At 43.0% G+C, this 23,372-nt stretch overlaps 1 protein-coding gene across 1 annotated transcript in view; it reads right to left on the bottom strand.

Moving 5' to 3' along the window:
* The window catches only part of LOC310700641 (E3 ubiquitin-protein ligase SMURF2-like), a 49,140-nt gene extending 26,864 nt beyond the window's left edge, over positions 1-22,276 (bottom strand). Inside the window, exon 1 of the mRNA XM_083490618.1 lies at positions 20,159-22,276. Coding sequence (XP_083346744.1) covers positions 20,159-20,210 — 52 coding nt within the window. The 5' untranslated portion in view covers positions 20,211-22,276. The remainder of the gene's footprint in view (positions 1-20,158) is intronic.
* Between the last annotated feature and the right edge of the window lie 1,096 nt (positions 22,277-23,372).

The following is a 23,372-nucleotide window of genomic DNA, read 5'->3' on the forward strand; positions in this document are numbered from 1 at the left end:
TCCCCAAGTCTATGATTCTATAATTGAACTTCCTGAGTATGCGTGAGTGTTCATTTCCTTGTGCCATGACCAGCTGCAAATCAAATAAAATGCTAACTTATTTATTTATTAAATTTGTCTCCCACCCTTCCTCCCAACAAGCCCAAGAACAATTTCCTGGTAAGCGTTCGAAATTAGCCAGGCGCCAGTCACATTTTGCAACTGGCAACTGGCCTTTTGTAACTGGATGGAGATGTCCATCGCCACACTTGACACCTAGCATCTCCACCTGCCTGGCTGCAGTCAGTTGGTCTGCTGGGCACGGCAGCAGCAAAAGACATGTTACCCCTGATTTGCCCATCAGTTATCTGAACACGGCATCTCCTAGAATAGATCCTGAAGATTTAATGGTATAATACTAAGCATACCTTCCTGTGAATAAGTCCCATTGCGCAGAGGGGGAGGAATTCAATATACTAGCGGAATGACTTCCAAAAAATAATGCACAGGAAGTCAGCATATTTCTCATGGCTAGCTGTGCAACAGACTGCTGTGTGGCGCTGATGCTTGTTGTGCAACAGGAAGTTTCTGCTAGCACAACTGTTGCACTGAATTTTATACGCCGCTACCATTATTCTTGCCCTTACAGTCTAGGGTTGCCATATTTTGAAGAGCTGTCCACACTCCCCGAGTGTCTCCCAGACAGGGCCATCGTAAGCATATCCGGCGTGGTGCAAAGCTCCCTCCGGCGCCCCCCCTTTCCCAGAGTTTTTTAGGGAGGATGGCGCTGCCGGTGGGTTTGGAGGAGGCGGGCAGCGGCTGGAGGGTGACTCCTCCTGTGGGGAAGAGGCAGAGGCTGGATGCAGCACTTCCCAGCTCAGCTGGCCGCTTCGTGCCGCAGTGGCCACAGCAAACGGAGGCTCCAGGCACGGCGCTGCTTTGGCGTGGCATGGTGGAGGCGGGTGAGAGCGGCGAGCTGATGCCGGGAGGTGCTGTGTTTATGCAATGGGTAGCTTGAAGTGGCTATCATCGCCTCCATCAAGAAAAAAAGTGAAGTATTATTCTTCTAAATATATCACCAAGACTGTAGGGCAGGGGCATTTTATTTTTACTCTTTTACTTTTTTCTTCTTCCTAAAATTGCAACTAAAGAAAGGAGGCGGGCTCTCCCTCATTCTGCAGTCCTGTTAGATATACTTAATTCCTGCAGCAACAAAACTGTTAGCACATTTGCAAAGCTAAGCAGTGTCAGGTATGGTTTCAAATAGGATGGGGGACTATGTGTTGAGATTCTTGCATTGCAGGGGTTGGGGTCTTTGGGGACGCTTCCTGCTATACAATTCCATAATTCCACCCACAGTGATATTCTCAGGGTGGGGCAGAAATCCAAGTGCCCTCCCCCCAGCAGAATAAGTAGGAGGGCCTCTCAGTGGTCATCCACCTATTGAAGCAAGTGAAAAGTCCAGGGCCCGCCTCCCCTGTAAGACCCTCACAAGCGCAAGAGTCCAAAATGACTTAACTGTCCCTCTGTCCACTGAGTTCAATGGGATTAAGGCTCTTTGGTTAAGTGAGTCTAGAATGGCGGCCAAGGATCCTTCCGGGAATTACAAGATGAAGGAAGCTACTGAAATGAGGAGGAAGGTGCAGAGATTGCAAAAGGGGTTCCAAGTGGGGTGGAGGTGGAATAAAGCTTGCCTTAATTCTCTCCCTCTTTCCCCAACATGTGTTTGATGAGGCTAGCAGGAGATATGTGACAAGCTGCCTTAGAGAAACGGTGGGGCAGATCAGGGTCTTTCTTCACAAGCGGAACTTCTTTTCAAGTAAAGATGTACAAGATTGAGATGCACACACTCTTAAAGGTTTGTGCACTTGTCTACGCATGTGTTGCATGCACATACATGACTGAAACTCAGGAGGATTCCACATTCTGAAACAATGAATCTGAGCGTCTGATTGTCATCTGAATAGCTGGCACGTTATATTGTGTGGTTTTCACCACATGCATAATTTACAAAGGCCACGAACATCTGCTGAATGTAAAAATATATACCTCACACAAATGAAACTGATTTCCTTGCCGCTACTACACTAGCCTTTCATCCATGTTTCATTAAGAATTTTGAAGCACAGGGCACACTGAGACATAGGGTAAGATGGATACAGGCATTATCATATACAGTCGTACCTCCGTTTACGTAAACTTCGGGATGCACATGCAGCAAACCCGGAAGTATTTTACTGGGTTTCGTCGCGCGCATGTGCAGAAGCGGTCCACAGGTTGCAGAAACCTCAGGATCCAACCGGACCTCCGGAACAGATCCCATCCACAACCGGAGGTACCACTGTATTTGGTTAGTAATGCGCCAAATGATAAGGTAGAAATTCAACATAAAAGTAAGCCGAATGCTTGGGAAATACAAGCATTTCTGCTTGCCGAATAGATCTCCCCTCTCCTCCCCTCGCATGCAGTTTTGGAGGTTCTCCTGACCCCTCCCCCAGCCAATTTGGGGGACGCCCATGGAGAGGAGACAGGGGAAACCCCACTGCAATAGCGGAAGTTCTTATGCAAACTTCCGCTAGCAGGACTAGTTAGTTGAATCCAGCCCAAAGTCTGAAATTTAAACTGTTTCTGCTCATTGCTCATCCCATTCGGAGACGGTGAATCATTTCCCATTTGGCATCCTTTCTGCCTACATGGCTGACTTGTGAGGCTTTTCCTGTATCCTTGTTATAGGTTAACTACTTCTGTATACCTGGTTTTAAGTAAAAACTCCTACTGCCAATTGACAGACCAGACCTTGTGCTGTTTTATCAGACATCATTAATCATCCCTTTCTGCTAAAGTGACAGAAGCACTTTAGAATAATCCTAGTTCGCCATTTTCCAAATATTGTACTCTAGTTTTCCTTAGTCTGCTTTTCCCCAACAGAAAAAAATAATAATTTATTGACTGTATCTGATTTAAGACACTAATTCTGAAGGCGGCGCTATACAGAAAAGTGTAAAATCGGAGTTTCTTAGGGTTATTCTTGTCAGCTGAATAGTTCATCTTTATTTTTGTGTGTGTGGACAGAAGCTTAGAGAGTAGGAGAGGAGAAGAGAGGAGAGGAGAGGAGAGGAGAGGAGAGGAGAGGAGAGGAGAGGAGAGGAGAAAGAGCATTAAAAAATTACACTCTGTACAGACTGAAGGAATTTGGCAGCCCATCTGTTTAAACATAACTAAGCTAAATCTACAAAGTCATACTTTAAAGAGAACCAATATGTAGCAACACTTAGGTTTTACAAGTCTGTTTCACAAAAGTAAACCTGTTTCTGTGTTACTGACCTAACTCCAATCTGGATACTTTTAGAGGGCCCATCATTGTACCTTAAGGGCCTTGGATAAACCAGCTACTTAGAAGCAATGATAGCTATTGCTGTGATTAAACTCAAATACACATATGGAAATGTGAACCTCGATTCATGCCATGCAAGTGCACTAGGATAACTGATGAAATGGCTAGTCTTGAAAGCTGGAAACACAAGTTATATTTTTGCATCTCCAATAATGAATACCCTTAAATGCCTTAACAATGCATTTTGATTAGTACATTTCTTCCTCTGTTGTAGGAAGGGAACATTTGGATTCAGCCCAACTTTGGGAGGGAGAAAACATGTAATGCCAAAGCAGTACCAAAATTCATTTTTTGCATCACCACATCAGGCTCAAGGTAACAACTTTAAAGGGGTCTCGTTCTACAGTGAAATGCCCATTTTTATTAGCAAAGCTTGTCTAGACATCTTCCTGAAAGCCTCCAAGTCACTCTCTACCTCTGTCCCAACTGCCTAAAAATATTGAAATCTAGAATAAGAAACAATTTAGTCTTATCGCTCTTGGTTGTACCCAGAGGGTCCCTTGTACAAATAGAAGGGTTCATTGTGGAAGGGGATTGAGGTCTATCAGAGGCTCCCACCAACGGCTTTTTGACCTGTACAATCTCCACACCAATCCACAGAGTCCTCCACACACAGAGTGGATCAATTTAAATAATGGTGGTTCAAATCTTCAAGAAAAGTGCTGATGTAAAATAAATTTTCCACTTCATATATTTCCTCAATGATGGTGCAAATCTGGCTACTAAACCATGTTAAGTTACAATTAAGTTGAGTATCACTTACATAATTTTATTCTTACAACCAACCTTGCATCTCTTAGTTGTACTGCATTCATTTTGCACATTCTACCTATGAAGAAACTGGGTTGTATCCAATGCTACCACTATATGAGTGCAATAGGCTTGTTGGGTACCCTATGGGGGGGGGGAGGCTGCAGGAGAAGGGAAGTTCTATTGTGTGAGCAGAAATCTATTCATGAAGCATTGAATGCAACACATAGGGGTTTTTTTAATATTCCGATACAGCGCCCGTGACAGTTTGAGAGATCAAATATGAGAATACAGGAATCTGTATGCTGAACGATGCTATTGTCTTCTTTCCAGTGCTTCTCTTTTACTCTGCTACCACAAATCCAAAGCAGCAAGCAAAAAAGAAATGTCCATGACTGATATGTTGAAACAATACCTGATAGTTACTGGGAAGACTACATTTTTAAGAGGTGAAAACAAAATACATAAGTAGAGGGTAAATATTCATAGATGAGAACTGAACAAACTGGTTCTTCGTTTACATAGAAAAGGCTCCTTTAACTCTGTCTGGTAAAATCAATTAGCCTTGTTCACATATAGGAATCGACCACTGTTTAGGGTTCTGTGCACAAGCTTCTGTGGGCTCAAACAAACTTCAGTTGCAAAAAAGCAGGCTTTGAATTATGCTTCCAAAACTGGTTTAACAAACCTGAGGAATTATGGAAAATGAAACTGAATTGTGGTTTATTCTTATTTGTAGCCATGCGGTAATAGAAGGGATGAGGGAGCACTTGAGTCTGAAGCTTCACTGGGGTTCACAGAGGCTGGTGTGCTTAATGGTACATTGTGGTTATTTATTATGTTAAAAATGGATCACTGATTCAGTTTAGAAATTAAATTAGGGCACGTGTTAGATTTGATGGCACATTTACATTCACCAGCAAATACTTTTTTGGTTTCAATGTTTTGAAAACTGAGGTGCGCATTAGATTCGATTGTGAATTAGATCCAAGTAAATATGGTACATTTTTAGGGTTATTCACAGAAACAATTTCAGCAATGCCCCCAAATATTTTAAGCACTGAAACAATTTATCTCCTATTATATCACAAAATGGCCAGTAATGGCAGATAATCCTCTGGTACCCCCAAAGAATGACAGTGATCATTCAGTGAAATACTTTGAGGATACAGTCATTCACCTCCAGATAGACTTTGACACTGACACATTGTATCAAATCTGGACATATATTTTTGTAACTCTAATGTAAACTTTATGAAATCCAGTTATGTTTCATATGCTGCAGGATAAATTGTGTTTTATTGTTCATATATGTTTTCGAAAGTAATAAAATATAATTTGAAAAACAGTTTTAAAAAGCTATTTTAAGCATTAAAAAAAAAAACTATAATCGGTGACAAACTAAAAATAGATTAAAACACACATGAGCATTCTACATACCTGAGTAGGTTTGTTTAAACTGATGTCAATAGACAGGGAGTTCCAAAGTCTAGGTGTTATCACACTAAAACACTGATTTATTGCAAATGTGGAATGAATATTATGTGGCACCTTGTAACAGTGCCAGTTCCACAGATTGAAACAGTCAAGCGGGTACATATGGGAGAAGGCGACCTCAAAGGTAAACTAGTCCCAAGCTGTTAAAGGTTTTATACACCTTGAACTTGGTCCAGTAGCAAATCAGGAACCAGTATAAGTCTCTGAGCATAGATGTTCTATTCTAAAAGATCTCACTGCTGTCAGCAAACGTGCTCCGGGATTCTGCCCTGACAGCAGCTTTCAGATCAAGCACAAGGCAAGTCCTACATAAAGTACACTGCAGTGAACCAGTCTTGAAGAATCAAATGCATGAACTACTGTGGCCAAGCTTTCCCAGTCCAGGAAGCGTTGTAGCTGTCATACCAACTGCAGTTGATTAAAGGCACTTTAGGCACTGATAAAAGGTGCTTCTAGCTTTTATTCCAAGACCAAAATAAAACGGAAGGAGGAAAATCATACATACAGTATTACATAATATTGTTCAAAATAAAAGAAGTGGCTGCTTATAGCAACTGATACTGGTGGACAGGAAATTAGAGAGCTAAGGCAAAGGAAACTACTACAGTAGTGCCCCGCAAGACGAATGCCTCGCAAGACAAAAAACTCGCTAGACGAAAGGTTTTTTTGTCCGCGATTTGCCTCGCAAGACGAATTCCCCTATGGGCTTGCTTCGCAAAACGAAAACGTCTCGCGACATTGTTTCCTTTGTGTAAAAACCGTTAAAACCAAGGGTGCTTAGCTTGAGCAGCTGCAGTTGCGACTTGGCTTCGAGGAGCAACTGTTAGCACGTGGTTTGGTAGCCTTTTATCAGACTTTGCTCACTTTTGAAGATTTTCCAAAACTTTTCCAGAACTTTTCCAGAACTTCTCTTTCATCCATTTGGTAAGTTAAACTTTTAAAACTTTTTGGGGGGGTTTTGGATTTTGGGTTGGGGTGTTTGGGATTCAAGGACTTGGTGTTGGGAAGGGGTTTGCGATAATCTGGGGGCTTGTGGGCCTTTTTGGGGAATTTTTATGATTTTCTGTGACCATTGTGCCAGGTTGCTTATTTTTGAAAATTTTTCTGAGTTTGAATTTCTGAGTGCTGGCTGGCTGGGGGAACAGTGGGGGAGGTTTCTGCAGAAATCTGGGGGCTTGTGGGGTTTTTTTGGGATTTTTTATGATTTTCTGTGACCATTGGGCATGGCTGTTTTTTTTTGAAAATTTTTCTGAGTTTGAATTTCTGAGTGCTGGCTGGCTAGGGGAACAGTGGGGGAGGTTTCTGCAGAAATCTGGGACCATGTGGGGGTTTTTTGGGAATTTTTATGATTTTCTGTGACCATTGGGCATGGCTGTTTTTTTTCAAAATTTTTTTTCTGAGTTTGAATTTCTGAGTGCTGGCTGGCTGGGGGAACAGTGGGGGAGGTTTCTGCAGAAATCTGTGACCATGTGGGGGTTTTTTGGGAATTTTTATGATTTTCTGTGACCATTGGGCATGGCTGTTTTTTTTTGAAAATTTTTCTGAGTTTGAATTTCTGAGTGCTGGCTGGCTAGGGGAACAGTGGGGGAGGTTTCTGCAGAAATCTGGGACCATGTGGGGGTTTTTTGGGAATTTTTATGATTTTCTGTGACCACTAGGCATGGCTGTTTTTTTTTGAAATTTTTTTTTCTGAGTTTGAATTTCTGAGTGCTGGCTGGCTGGGGGAACAGTGGGGGAGGTTTCTGCAGAAATCTGGGACCATGTGGGGGTTTTTTGGGAATTTTTATGATTTTCTGTGACCACTAGGCATGGCTGTTTTTTTTTGAAAATTTTTCTGAGTTTGAATTTCTGAGTGCTGGCTGGCTAGGGGAACAGTGGGGGAGGTTTCTGCAGAAATCTGGGACCATGTGGGGGTTTTTTGGGAATTTTTATGATTTTCTGTGACCACTAGGCATGGCTGTTTTTTTTTGAAATTTTTTTTTCTGAGTTTGAATTTCTGAGTGCTGGCTGGCTGGGGGAACAGTGGGGGAGGTTTCTGCAGAAATCTGGGACCATGTGGGGGTTTTTTGGGAATTTTTATGATTTTCTGTGACCACTAGGCATGGCTGTTTTTTTTTGAAATTTTGTTGTTATTTTTTGAATTTTTTTTTGTCTGGGTGGGGAAGCAGTTGGGGAGGGGTTTGCAGCAGTAGGGGAGGGGCTGGGGGAGCAGTTGAGGAGGGGTTTGCAGCAGTAGGGGAGGGGCTGGGGGAGCAGTTGAGGAGGGGTTTGCAATTTCTGTGTTATGGGTGGGTTGGTGCGTGTCTGTGGGAGCAGTTGAGGTTTTTGAAGACATTGGTGATTTTTGAAGCTTTTCCTAAACTTTTTTTACAGCCATTTGAGGTTCCTGAGGACTTCGGTGGTTGATTGCTGAAGCTTTTCCAGAACTTCTCTTTCATCCATTTGGTAAGCTCAACTTTTAAAACTTTTTTGGGGGTTTTTGGGATTTTGGATTTGGGGTTGGGGTGCTTGGGATTCAAGGCCTTGGTTCTGGGTTTTAATTTCTGTGTGGTGGGTGGCTGGGTGCTTTTGTATTTTTTGGGTTTGAAGCACATCACTGATTTTTTTTCCTGTTTCTTAGTTTACGAAGGTAGGACCTGTGCTGCCATGGGACCCAAGAAGACTGCTCCTGCGGTGGCCGGCGAGAGGAAGAAGGAGAAGGTGACGCTGGAGATGAAGAAGGACATCATTCGGAAGCACGACGGCGGAATGCGTGTGACGGACATCGCCAGGGAGTACGGCAGGAACCCATCGACCATCGGGACCATCCTGAAGATGAGGGAGAAGATCATGGCGACTGATGCAGCCAAGGGAGTCACCAGGATCGTGAGGAACCGCCCAGCTGTCCTGGAGGAGGTCGAGAAGTTGCTGCTCATCTGGATAGAAGAGAAGCAGCGTGCAGGGGACACAGTGTCTGAGGCCGTCATTTGTGAGAAGGCCAAGGCCTTGCATGCTGACCTCATCCGGGATCAGCCAGGAACCTCAGCCGAGCCAGAAGTCTTCAAGGCTAGCAGAGGTTGGTTTGACCGGTTCAAGACGAGATCTGGCATCCACAGCGTGGTCAGGCATGGAGAGGCTGCCAGTTCTGATGTTCCTGCGGCTGAAGACTTTGCAGCGGAGTTCCTGGAGCTTGTGAAGACGGAGGGCTACGTTCCGCAGCAGGTCTTCAACTGCGACGAGACCGGGCTGTTTTGGAAGAGGATGCCCAAAAGGACTTTCATCACTCAGGAGGAGTCCAGGCTGCCTGGCCACAAGCCCATGAAGGACCGTCTGACCCTGCTCTTCTGTGCCAACGCCAGCGGCGACCTGAAGATCAAGCCCCTGCTGGTGTACCACTCGGAGAACCCACGGGCCTTCAAGAGACACAAGATCGACAAGGAGCGGCTGAGTGTCATGTGGCGATCCAACAGCAAGGCTTGGGTCACACGTGTGCTGTTTGTGGACTGGGTCAATCTTGCTTTTGGCCCTGCTGTCAAGCAGTACCTGCTGGACAACGACCTGCCGCTGAAGGCTTTGCTTCTGATGGACAATGCTCCTGCCCATCCCAAAGGCCTTGAGGTGGACTTGTTGGAGGAGTTCAGCTTCATCAACATCATGTTCCTGCCGCCTAACACCACGCCACTGCTCCAGCCGATGGATCAGCAGGTCATCGCCAATTTCAAAAAACTCTACACCAAGGAGCTTTTCAGGCGATGCTTCGAGGTGACTGACTGCACCACCATCACCCTGCGGGAATTCTGGAAGGACCACTTCGACATTGCCACCTGCTTGAAGATGGTCAACACGGCCTGGAAAGGGATCAGCCAGAGAAATTTGAATTGCGCTTGGCGCAACCTGTGGCCGGACTGTGTGGCACCAAGTGACTCTGATGCACCAGAGTCAACAGTGGTGCAGGACATTGTTGCCTTGGGGAGGACCATGGGCCTGGAGGTCACGGAGGAGGACGTCTGCGAGCTGGTAGAGGGGCACGACGACGAGCTGACCACCCAGGAGCTGGTCGAACTGCAGGCAGAGGCTGCGCTGGAGCAGGCCTCACTGGAAGAGGAGGAAGCAACTGGGGAACGGCTGTCCTCCGAAAGACTGAGGGACATTTGCCAGAGGTGGAAGGAGGTGCAGACTTTTGCAGATCTACACCACCATGAGAAGCACGTGGCACATGACGCTGGGAACTTTTATGATACGAGGGTCATGTCGTATTTCAGGGAGCTGCTGAAAAGGCGGATGAAGCAGCAGACAATGGACAGGTTCTTGACCAAGAAGCAAAGAGTGGAAGAGGAGCCTTCTTCAAGTGCTCCCCCAGAGTCTTAGAAAATGTCTGTATACTGTACTTTGTTGATTTTTAAATGTATTTCTGTCATGTTTATAAAGTTTATTTATTTTCCCTTCAATTTTTGAACTGCTCTTTACAGTATGTGTGACTTTAAAGAGCAGTTAATAAACTGTTGTTGTACCAAATTTGGCTTTGTTTGGACTTTTTTTGACCATAGGAACGCATTAATTGATTTTCAATGCATTCCTATGGGATTTCGTGCTTCGCAAGACGAAAAATTCGCTAGACGACAAAAATTGCGGAACGAATTAATTTCGTCTTGCGGGGCACCACTGTATTAACTTTGTAGTTACCGCACATTAACAGACACAAAAGTAAGTCTGAAGTCATTTTTGCTACTTTCTAGACAGTATAAGTTGTTTAGTAACCATTTTCATTCTGTTTGAAAGACTCCGGCAGTCTTACTATATTCACTGTGGTGACTGGTGCTTTTTACAACAAGCACAGATGTTTTAACAACTATACAAAATGGAATGCAACTACAGCAATCAGCTGAGATCAGCAGTGTATTCAGAAACCTGCTTTTTCCTCCTTAAGAACCAGGAGACATTCCCCAGCATTTTGGACCCACTTAGCACAATCAAGGATAATTCCTGAACCATACTCTATGTGTTATCCATAAATTACTGCTCTCTCTATATTATACACATACAGCAAAGAAAGAAATATACTCTATCTGTTCAGTCAGCTTAGTCAATCATTAGCACTGTGATCTACTGGTTTACTTCAACTCACACTGTACAAAGGGGGAGAGGAGATTATGTCATTCTGAACAACTGGGTACATATCTATTTAACTAAAACACTTAATATCAAAACTCAATCATTCTAAAATCACAGAAAATGTGGATGGGAGAAGGAGAGGTTTAATTCATTATCAATATTTATTCATGAGTTACTTATCCCTAGCTTTCCCACAAATGTCACATGTCACTTTAACTTCAGAAATGATTTAAGACTGCATAACTGTAGATGACCATTACACTTTGAATTACCCACACTCCTGTGGAGCAAGACAGCAAACAAATGTAATGGTGTCAGGACACAAGGAAACTATGGGGGATATGGGGCATCTGACACAAGGCTGTAATTCCCAATGGCAGTCTGCCACATTTCTTATACAGTTAAATTGTGTCCACAAACACCTTGGCACAGTTGCACATATTTTCAGCCAGTCCTGTTCTTCCATCCAAAGTCTTTTTTACTCTTCCACTTCTCCAGAAAGCAAACACCTGCTAAAAGCATCTCACATCTTAGAAATACTCCTACACTGTTTCGCACACACACATTTTTTGCTGTAGGAAACAAGATTTTAGTTGCCATGTTTTCTACCATGTCCTATTTCTGAAAACAAACACATGAATGTGCATAACAATTGTTAAAACCTCAGCCACCAACAGCCAGTTAAAAGAATTTTTTTTAAAGACAACATTTCTAAGAGATATGCAAAGATGAGCAAATTTCACAGGCATAGGAGAGCTAGTGAGGTCTTACCCCTCTCAAGGGCCTTTGTTTTCCTTGCTTGGAATATAAATAAGACCCTCAGCAATAAGACTTTTGGCAACAATCTCAGATGTACTGGGCTCATATATGGCACTAGAGGACGAAACCAGCACTACAATTTGTGTCCACAAGTTTGCAGAAAGATACCACACACAGTGCTGCTTTAGGGACTTACTCACACCATAACCTGCATCAGTTTAATCCAAGTATAGCATTTTAATGTAAGGAATCTAAGCTTGGTTCAGATGTAATGTCAGGAATCCTGATCTATAATCCTGATTTGATGAACAAACACAAGCCATAGTATGCTAGTTTTTTATTTATAAATTTATTTATAAATTGGGTTTATACTGGTGGCCAGGAACTAGCAAATTGCAGTTGTTTTATGATTTTCAAAATCAGAAAGTTGACTTAAATTGCTGATTTAAGCATCTCTCTTTTTTCCAGGGTAATTTAAATCATGATTTCAATCACCAGCTTAAACCAATCCACCCTGAGATATCCTTAATTCATGACAGAAAAAAATATAGACAGGAGAGGGTGGCAAAGATTCCAAAGGAAGGAAGGGTTTTTTCAGTTGCAGGTTCAGTGAGAAAGGAGCAGAAATGGGACACAAACACTGGCTTAGCATTTTATTTTACAAAATTTATATACCACTTGATTGCAAGAAAGCGCTTAAGCGGTGAACAAAAACAAAAACCAATCTGGTATAGGAACAGAAGTTCCTGAGGAAACATTTCCTGTCTTTGACAAAATAAAAAAATCCTTCCAGTAGCACCTTAAAGACCAACTAAGTTAGTTCTTGGTATGAGCTTTCGTGTGCATGCACACTTCTTCAGATACACATCTTTGTCTTTGACCTTATTCTTCCCTGGTATCATACCAGCTAGCTGCTCTCCGCATGAACATGAAAATTCTTCCCTCCCTTGCCAACCTCAACTATGCTTAGTCATAGGGCTAAATTAACATCAGCCATGGCTAATACTGCCCCCTACATAACTGAATTTTGAGAATTTCATTGTAAACTATATAAAATGTTATTTGAGTCACACCTGCACCCAAATCCCTATGAAGTTAAATTGGAGAGAGATCTACAGATAAATACTTCTCTAGGCAGCTGGAATGGTATATAAAATTCCCACAAATGACTTCAAGCATGAACCTTAAGTAAGGTTGCTATATGTCTGGGATTTTCCGGACATATCTGGAATTCTGCAGTCGTCAGTAGTGTCTGGGCAGAAATCATTAAAATGTCTGGGAAAATCCGGATGTATGGCAGCCCATATCAGCAGTGCCGTTTTTGGTGACTTTCCATAAAAATACCTAAAAAAACTGCTCAACAACTTTGCCAAAAGAAGCTCAACAACTTTTCTGTGTATTTTCACTGTTTGAAATATGGCAAGCCTACCTTAAGGAAAGTTCCCATAAAAGCTTTTATAGATGGTATCTAACACCACTGAAACCAAGTAGAAAATACCCAGGAACAAAGGACACTTGTTGGCACTGCCAAGCAGACAGGGCAGATCTCATCAATATACATTACAAGACTGGCTAAGCTATGATCCTCCAGGTGTTGTTGGACTACAGCTTCCGTCATCCCTGACCATTGGCCAGGATGGCTGGGACAGATGGAATCAAGCATCTGGACGGCCACAGATTCCTCATTCCTGCTCTAACAGAAGAAAGGGATATAAAGTATAGAAAACAAACAGCAACATTTAGTTGGCAAATGGTTGGAGAGTATGGAAGCTGCAGTCTAACAACATCTGAATGCAATAAGTTAGCCACTCCCAATATATATTGGGTTTGTCATAAAAGAAATGCATTTTGGAAATCAGTTGTGGATCATATAGAATACATTAAGGTAAAGGGACCGCTGACCGTTAGGTCCAGTCGCAGACAACTCTGGGATTGTGGCTCTCATCTAACTTTATTGGCCAAGGGAGCCGACGTTTGTCCACAGACAGCTTCCAGGTCATGTGGCCAGCATGACTAAGCCACTTTTGGCGAACCAGAGCAGCACACGGAAACGCCGTTTACCTTCCTGCCAAAGCGGTACCTATTTATCTACTCGCACTTTGACGTGCTTTCGAACTGCTAGGTAGGCAGGAGCAGGGACATTACAGGCTATTAACTCCCAGTAGATCCCTTGCACATTCTTTTTGGTCACATAAATGAAACATAATTTCCTGGTGATTATAATATCTATCAGTTATACAATGGTACCTCGGAGGTCCGTTCTTAACCTGAAACTGTTCTTGACCTGAAGCACCACTTTAGCTAATGGGGCCTCCTGCTGCTGCTGTGCCACTGGAGCACAATTTCTGCTCTCATCCTGAAGCAAAGTTCTTAACCTGAAGCACTATTTCTGGGTTAGCGGAGTCTGTAACCTGAAGCGTATGTAACCTGAAGCGTATGTAACCCGGGATACCACTGTAATTGGAAAAAGGAGGGTACCTTTCAATTGCTATTGAAAATTGCTATTGAAAATTTCAATTGCTATTGAAAATTGAAAATTACTAATCTTGTTAAATTATTTTGTATAATAGTATTACAAGATGAGCCCACCTATTAAATCTGTGTGCAGATGACCTGGCCTTATTGGTTACAGACCCTCTGACAACATCCCCTTTAAGGAGGAACTGGAATCTTTTGAGATCGTCTCAGGCCTTTGGGTTAATCAGAAGCTTTATGTTTTCATACTCCTCCTAGGGATATAAGCTCATGAGAGACAGCTTGTTTCAATCTGGGCAACAAATCCATAATAAATATGATGACAAATATGAAGAAGCCGAAACTGATAATGACAGCTCAGAAAAAGAGACTGACTGAATTTTACATAGTATTCATTGACTCTTAGTTCCTTCCCTCCTTTTTTGCAGCTCTTTTCATGGAAATGAAATCACTAAGTACTGGCATATAACATATAACAATCACTAAGTACTGGCAAGATTTAAAGAGAACTACTTTAACCTTGTGGCACCATAAGGTATGGTATTTACCTATTACCTATTTACCTATGCTATTTAGAATATATGGAAAAACTAATTCATGAAATCAGAGTACATGACTCTTCAAAATCAGATAAATGCATTAAAGATTGGTATAGTTTTATTACATTTGTAAAAGGAGAAGGAAAACCCACATCTCATTATGCTAGGATATGGAATGAATAATAATTTTAAGTAAGTATGATATTGTTTCTTCTATTATTTTAATGTTCGTGCCATCATTTTCCCATCAAATCTTTCAGGTCCTTATATGCCTCAATTTCTAATCACTTGTTCTATCTACTTATACTGTCTGGATTGAGGGGGAGAGTTCTTTCCTGATTTGGGGGTCCAGTCCTTTGGAGTTAAAATATTCTCATGGTATATATTTATTCCATTTCTTCATTTTTTTGTATTTCTTTTTGGTAATGTTTGATATTAGAAAATCATTTTTAAAGGGGTTTTTTAAAGTCCCTGGAGGGAGAAAAGAGAAATTTTATAGTTTTTTTTAAAGAAAGAAGATATGAAATTACAAATGGTAGAGACAAGGTTATAGAAGGGGAAAAACACTAGTTGTTTATAAATAATGTAATGAAGAAGAACCTAAAAGAAGGTTTAGAGAAGACATTTTACTCTACACTTTAGCAATCCTGACTGTCCTACTTTTGAAACTGCTCTTTCTCTAGCCAACAGAATCACAGGAATTGCTGTCAAGTCTGCATTCACATTATAGTCCATACATGTTACTGGATGGAAAAAGTCAGGATTTCTCATGTAAAGTACGGAAGTATGCATGATATAGTCCTTATTAGGATATATTCCTCAATGGCATCTGCTTCCCCAATTAAAAAAAAAATCCCTTTCAGTTGCCTTTAAAAGAGAACTAAGAATCTAATATGATTATACTAAAGCTTCACCAGCAGAAGCACAGTCTCATTAACTAAGTGGCTATCCAATAGTTCTGATGTTGTCCTTAATGATGCACCACATCTATTTAAAAAGCACAAATACTTCACCGCTAAGGTTAGGAGTCAGCATCCTTGTGGACCCATGAATTCATACTGGAATTGAAAGGAAAATATCCACAGTATTTACAGTTACCTGTGTAAACCTAAAGCATCAAAACATCTAACTAGCACATTTCATCCAGATTGATACTTTATCAATACAATTACCATCCCAAACATTTAATTACTACTATCTCAATTTAGAGCATTTTCATGATACATGCAGCACAATCTTATGCATAAGTAAATCCCACCAAGTTAAATAGGATTTCAGCCTTACTTTTTGTCTGCAATGAAACACTTCTGAATGCTGCAGTTTCAGTATAGGCAGCAAAGCAAAACTCTGTTTTAACATTAACATACATTATACACAATGTAGTTTTTCATAGTATTTTGGATATCCAACTTAATTCAGTAGTCATTTTTTGGGGAAGGGGGGGAAATAGCCTTCTCAAACAGCTTGCCCATTTTCAACATCCAGTTACAGAAGGCAGATGGTGACCCATCCCCATAAATCAACAGTAGTAAAAGTGCAAGTTCAGATCTGCTTGAAATACCGTGCACAACCAGAAACCTATTCTCATTCTAATAATATTCTTAGTGTTATTTTCATATATCAGCGCATTGTCAGTAGCCAAACACATGGCAACTTGTTGTAGACTGCACACTGATGTTTTGACAAGTAAATAAGACACACTGTGAACAAAGATACAGAAGAACTATGAATAAGCTGGACATCCAGTAAAATTCAAAGTTATGTCTCTACAGTGGTTATAAAACAGAGATCTAAATAAACTGTTAAACACTTAGTGCAAAGGTATGCCAAACATTTCTCAGAACATTCTTAAAGCCTCAAAAGAATCAACCTTTTCTTCTAAATCAGGCCTAGGCTAAATATTTTATTTGGCTCCTCAAGATGGACATAGAAGTTGGGCATTAGCTCCAAATCAGTTCCTGGCCTCACATCAAACACTATCCTGTCATTTATCCAGTCAGTCAAAACAATGTTTCCATCTAAAACTTTTAATGTTTACGTCTTGAAAACTGCTAATTGAATCCAGTTTTTCCAATCCAGTTTTCACAGTCTATACTATCAAATACCGAGATAATAAATGTGAAATAAATAAATACTACATATTGCTAACAGAATTAAACCGGGACAAGAAAAAAAGGTTGAAGCCAAAACAGAAGACTGCTAGCCTCATAAAATTTAAAAACACTGAAACTAGATATGTCAACATTCTTATAGTAAACTACTTCTAATCACACTCAAGGAAGAACTTTAGCTCAATATAGTTTTAGCATTTAGAAGTTCCTGAAGTATGTTTCATACCAAAATGGATTATCAAAACCACAAAGTACAAGAGATTTAGATATTCTAAAGCAAACCCTAAGAAAACCACTTTCAGCCACTCCTATACATGTTTACTTAGATGTCCCACTGAGTTCAATATTACTTACTTTCAAATACTTAACAATATTTTTTCTATAGCAACTTTCCTTATGCATTTAAAGCTTCCCTACAAAAAAGAATGTGATGCATGACATGCACATTTAAAGTTAGCCAAAATTCAGAATATTTAATCTTAATGGTATCAAGGGTTTTTTCTGCATTGATTGATTGATTGATTGATTGAATTTATATACTGCCCAATACCTGGAGGTCTCAGGGCAGTTCACAGAACAAAATCAAAATATAAAACCACAAAATATATAATCAAAATAAAATGAACAACCCAATAACCCCCCCAAAAAAAACACATTTTAAAAGGTCATAGGGTGTCTGCTTGATGTCTATAATTTTACAATTACCTATAATTTTTTTCTATTACTTAAGTAGTGTTATGTACTTTGAATACTGATTAATCCTTCCCTGAGATAAGCTTCTATAGTTCCAAAACTACAAATCTGAGAGCATTAGAAAATGTGCAAGGGGAAGGGACAGACGTAATGACTACCTATCCACTTGCTGGTTTAAAAAGATTGTAAAGCACGTCTTTGGTAAATCCAGTCTTTGTTGAACTTCACTGTTCCTTCTCCTGAGCAGCGGCAATACCAGCTGCAAAACAGTCCTTCAGCCAATTTTTAGACCAAGGATGTTGCGCTCCACAAAGCGCATTTGCCCAAACTTCTTTCTGCAGCTTTACCTGATTTCTTTGGCTCTGCATATGATGCTGGACATCATATGGACCACAAAGAAGGCTGATCACCGAAGAATTGATGCTTCTGAATTATGGTACTGGAGGGGACTCTTGAAAGTCCCATGGACTGCAAGATCAAACCTATCCATTCTTAAGGAAATCAGCCCTGAGTGCTCACTGGAAGGACAGATCCTGAAGCCGAGGCTCCAATACTTTGGCCACCTCATGAGAAGAGAAGACTCCCTGGAAAAGACCCTGATGTTGGGAAAGATGGAGGGCACAAGGAGAAGGGGATGACAGAGGACGAGATGGTTGAACAGTGTTCTCGAAGCTACTAACATGAGTTTGACCGAACTGCGGGAGGTAGTGGAAGACAGGAGTGCCTGGCATGCTCTGGTTTATGGGGTCACAAAGAGTAGGACATGACTAAACGACTAAACAACAACAACAAATGCTGGCTGTGGTTGATGAGAGCAGAAGTCCAACAACATGTGCAGGGCCACAAGTCCATCCCCCCCAATAAATATGAATATATCAACTTTGGAAATTTCCCAATTATGTTCTTGCAGAATTAGAACTAGAGCCACACAAACAAGAATATATATGTTAGTAAAATGCACAAGAGATTATAGAGACTGCAAAGATGGTACCATTCAAAAATGGTTGGTGATAATACAAGCTATTAGTAAGAACAACCTCTGCCAGGCTGGGGACAGGTCTGCTTTTAATAATGATTTACAGCCATCATAGTGCTACCTGAAAACAATCTTGCTCTGAGGGGAGATGCAATCTAACTTGCACATAAAATTAATCCAGGGCATACATATGTGTGTTTTGTTAGTTTTAATTCGTGCTTACTGTTTTAATATTTTATGTAAGCTATTTCATGAGGTTTACCTGAAAATCGGTATATAAAGAAAGCACTATCATCATTTGCCCAAGGCTCTCATCTAGTAGATGAGACACTGGCTTAAAAGCACATATCTTTTTTGTTTAAAAAAAGGTCTTTTTTACTGTAACAAACAAGCATGGATATGAATCCTAAATCCTAACATGTGAGGTGGAAATAGAAACTGAAGTAGGAGTCCTCCAAGACAACTGCCTCAAAACATTTTCCAATCAAGGCATCTGAAGATTTTCAAAGATGTGCTATTAAGGTTAAGACAGAGAATATGAGAAGAAATTATTTTGAGGAGATATGGAAGGTATTTGTAGAATTCGTACTGTTAAACGGAAAGGGGTCAAACCATCACAAGAGGTGTTGACATGTTGGGAGGCTGGATAGTTATGATAGAATGGTCTCGGGTCTGAGGTGGCACCTTTTTTTTTTATTACTTTGTAAAAATTAATAATAGTAACAGTAATAAACTTGAAAAAATGTGATTTTCAAAGCTTAAAAGCAAGTTTTTGCTTTGCGCTATGGTAGCATAAGCATCAAAACAGAACCACAGCTATTGCACATTCCAGTCAAACCAGCTTGTTCCAAAAAGCCTTTCCTTCCATCTCCAGACTTCTTTAGAGACCCAAACACATACATATATATATCCAGTATTAGAAAGAAAGAAAATACCCAAAAGGTTCGTGCTCTTGCCCTCTCCATCTCATCAAGGCACAACCTTACACAACGTTCCTTTGCGGAAGTGGATTTCCAGCAGGGCGAAAACAAGGGCGCAAAGCGGCAGAGACTCATTCAAGTTTAAGCTGCCAGAGGAAAGGGATCAAACTCTCTCTAACCCTCCCCTCGCTTCACAACTTACACTTAAACCCACGTCCCAAAGCGGCCTCACATCCTAACGAACCGGTTGAGCAATCCAGATGCTGGAGAGATAGAGAAAGAAAAACCTCTCCCGATGCTCGAGCCCTGGAGTTTCAGACGGGCTTTATCGGAAGAGTCCGACGCTTTGCAGGATGCGTCCCTTCAGGGCGTCGTGTGCAGCAACCGTTGCACCTGGAAGCTCGCACCCCTCGGCAAACTCTTCACCCCCCACTCACGATAGCTGAGATCGCGGGGTGGGAGCGTGGGGTGAAGAGCTTACTTTTCTCCCGAGGCCTGGAACCTTTCGAGAGAGTCTCACATACACAAGGCAGTGGGGGAAACAGCTCGCTCCTCGAGGCTCTCGGCCAGTGGGTTGAAACACAAACATACACAAACACCTCACGTTTCCCTTATTATTATTTTTGAAAACAAACGGCGAAATTCTCTCTCCTTTCCTCACCAAACCTGGGGCCCTTTTCTCTCCCCACCCCCACCGCCCTCTTCAGCGTCCCGCAACTTCCGAACGGCTTCTCCACAGACCCGAATTATATTCCCCTCGCAACACCCTTCTTTCCTCACACAACGCCTCTTTCTTCTCGGGTGGCCCTTCCATTGCCAAAGCCGACCTGCTTTCCCCCCCCCATACCCCACCCCACAAGGCAAACGAGGCCCCTCGGGCCTCGCTCTCCTCCTCGTAACGTGTGTATCGGGAGCGAAGCGTGCGCGCCGCCTGCCTGCCCGCCCGCCCCGCCGCGCGCAACGGCTCCTCTCACCTGTCAGTCGCAGCTTGACGGGCCCGTTCCTCCTCGCCCCTTGGTTGGACATGACCCCCGGGAATCCCTCCCGAGAGCCCGGCGGTAACCCTCCTTCCCTGCCGCCGGGGACGGGGCGGCGCGGGAGGGAAAGGGAAAGAGAGAGAGCCTCTAATGGAGTCGGGCTGGACGCGCCTCACGACGCCGAATGGAGAAAAGCCCGGATGTGCCCACTGTCGCCATGAGCGTCAGGAGGCGGAGGCGCAGCCGCCTTGCCCTTCCCTTCCCGCCCGAGGCTGAGGCGGCGAGTACAACAAAGCGGCAGACGGGGGAGAAGCCTGAGGGGGGAGCGGCGGAGTCGCTCGCGCCAAGGCCGGCCGGCCGCTTCGCTCTCCTCCTCCCCCCCCCCCGCTTCGCCGCCTCAGGCCCAGTTCCTCACAGGCCTCGCCTCCTCGTGAAGGAGCAGCAGTAACGACAGGCCCCCCCCCCTTCAAGGCGGCGGCGGCGAGGCGTCGCGGGCGGCCCTTCGGTAAAAGGCCCCCTCGTTCTGGAGCCTCCCGAGGCCGCGCGGAAGAACATCGATGGGGGCCCGACCCCCAGCGCGCTTTGCGAGAACTCCAGGCACGGCCAGCTCCGTGATGCCGGCTGTCCAACAAAAGAAGCCTAAAGACTCTCTCAAAAAATGTCATATAAACGCCCACAATGGGGAAACAATCTGCCAGCGCTCCACTTGGGGAACAGCAGAAGCTTCCTAGGAAAGCTGGGCCTGTCCCTCGACATCCCCCCAAAAGCCAAAGAGCTGCACCAACAAGCCCTCTGCAGTGCCACAAACCCAACTCAACGACTGTGTAACGTTGGAAAGTGTTGATTGCTTCTACCTTTCCACAAGGGCCGATGCCAAAATCCGGCATCGTCGAGCGCAGTTTTGTCCGGACGGAAGCGCAGAGTGTTTAAGGACCGGGATGTTTGCAGGGAAACCAAAATGCTCGTTTACAAAGTTATCGTGCTACCAAGCTTACTGTATGCTTGGACCACTTATAAACGCCAACTCCACAAAAGATTGCATCAATGGTATCTCCACTTGGGAAGACAGGTGAACTAATGCCAGGGTACCAGAAGAAGCAAGTATCAGCAGTGTCAAAGCAATGATTCTTCAACATCAACTTTGTTGGACTGATCATGTTGTTCGGATGTCTGATTATCGTCTTCTAGAGCAACTACTCTATTCTGAACTTAAGAATGGAAAGCGTAATGCTGGTGGTCAACAAAAAAGGTTTACAGACGCTCTCAGTATAAACACCAGCAATTGGGAAACACTGGCCTGCGAGCGCTCCAATTGGAAAACATCCAGAATTGGCCTCCACTTATGGACACACCGTTAAGACCATGTTCATGGAAAACAATCTTGCTTGTTATCAGACAGCGCCTCTACGATATCGAGCAACACAATGATAATGTCCCCTATCTGGACAGGGAAAGCCTGACTACTGCTAACCTTGTGGTTAGATTACTGCAATGCGTTATATGTAGAGCTGCCTCTGAAGATGATTTGGAAACTTCAGCTAGTGCAGAATCTGGCAGCCAGGTTGCTCGCTGGAGCAAGACAGTTTGAACATATCGGCTACCATTGAGTTTCGGGGCCCAATTCAGAGTGCTGGTTTTGACCTATAAAGCCTTAAATGGCTCAGGACCACAATACCTCAAGGTCCACCTCTTCTATATGAACCTACCCGGACCCTGACGTCATCTTCTGAGGCCCTTCTTCACGTGCCTCCTCGAGAGATCTAGAGGGTGGCAACACAAGAACGGGCCTTCTCTGCAGTGGCTCCCCACTGTGGAATGCTTTCCCCAGGGAAATTCACCTGGCGCCTTCATTATACAACTTTAGGTGCCAGGCAAAAACGTTAATTTTTAACCAGGCCTTTGGTTGATTTGATTGACATACTATGCCCTTTTAAAATGTGAGGTATTTGGGGGGGTTATTGGGTTGTTGTTTTTATTTTGATCTATTATTTGATTATTGATGTAACCCTCCAGAATGTATTTTGTATAGTTAAGTTTTTATCTCTATCTTCAGTACGTTGTATTTTATTTTATTGCTATGGCTAGTGGCTGATGCAAATAAAGATTCCTCTGAATTTCAAAGCTTTTGATGCGCTTTTTACAAGTGGTACTTACCTGATCCTAGTCAGGTATCCACAGGATTGCAGGATTTCTGGCACCTAGGAACATCTGTCTGAACGATTCCTAACAAAAATGCCTCCGGTCTTTTCGGGAAGGTAGCTTTAAACATTTTTTTCATCTCATTATCAATCATTTCCCAGTATTCTTTAACCTCCATTTCTTTATATTTCCAACACAAATCTGATTCTGATTAGCCAGTCTACTTGGGGTTGAATACCACCTGTGAATCATTTTCATATAATTCTCTTTCAATGTGTAGCATGCAGCAGATTTTAAATTGTTCTTCCAAAGTTTCTGCCAGAGGTTTAAATCCATATCATGCCCTATGTCCATTGCCCAGTGGGTCATTGAAACTTTAACCAGCTCATCCTTTGTTTCCCAGATGCTGTTGGACTCCCGACTCCTACCTGCTTCACAACCAACAGGGCCAGTGGTCAGGGGTCATGGGAGTTGTAGTCCAGCTGCACCTCTGTAGAACCACATGTTCTCTGCTTCCGTTGAACTGTTCTCACCTGGCAAACTGCAGGTCACTTACCTGAGCCTGGCAAAGGATGAGGTGCTTCAGAAGGTGTTGGGGTGGAGCCTTAGCTCAGTGCTAGAGGACACACACGGTGCATTGTATATAGGAGGTACCAGGCAGGGCTGACCAAAGACATTTTGGCACCAGAGATGAACCATGAAATGGCATTCCCCTCCCTGCCAGGGAAGGAGGGATGATCTACATCAGAAACGAGGAGGGAGGTACAGTGGTGCCTCGCAAGACGAAAATAATCCGTTCCGCGAGTCTCTTCATCTAGCGGTTTTTTCGTTTTGCGAAGCAACCCTATTAGCGGATTAGCGCTATTAGCGGTTTAGCGGCTATTAAAGGCTTAGCGGCTAAAAGGCTATTAGCGGCTTAGCGGCTTAGAAAAAGGGGGGGAGCGGAAAAAATCGCAAGACTCGCAAGACGTTTTCGTCTTGCGAAGCAAGCCCATAGGGAAATTCGTCTTGCGAAGCGCATCGAAAAACGGAAAACCCTTTCGTCTAGCGGGTTTTTCATCTTGCGAGGCAT

Source organism: Podarcis liolepis, assembly GCF_965112155.1.
Source record: "Podarcis liolepis genome assembly, chromosome: 2".
Taxonomy (NCBI): Eukaryota; Metazoa; Chordata; class Lepidosauria; order Squamata; family Lacertidae; genus Podarcis; species Podarcis liolepis.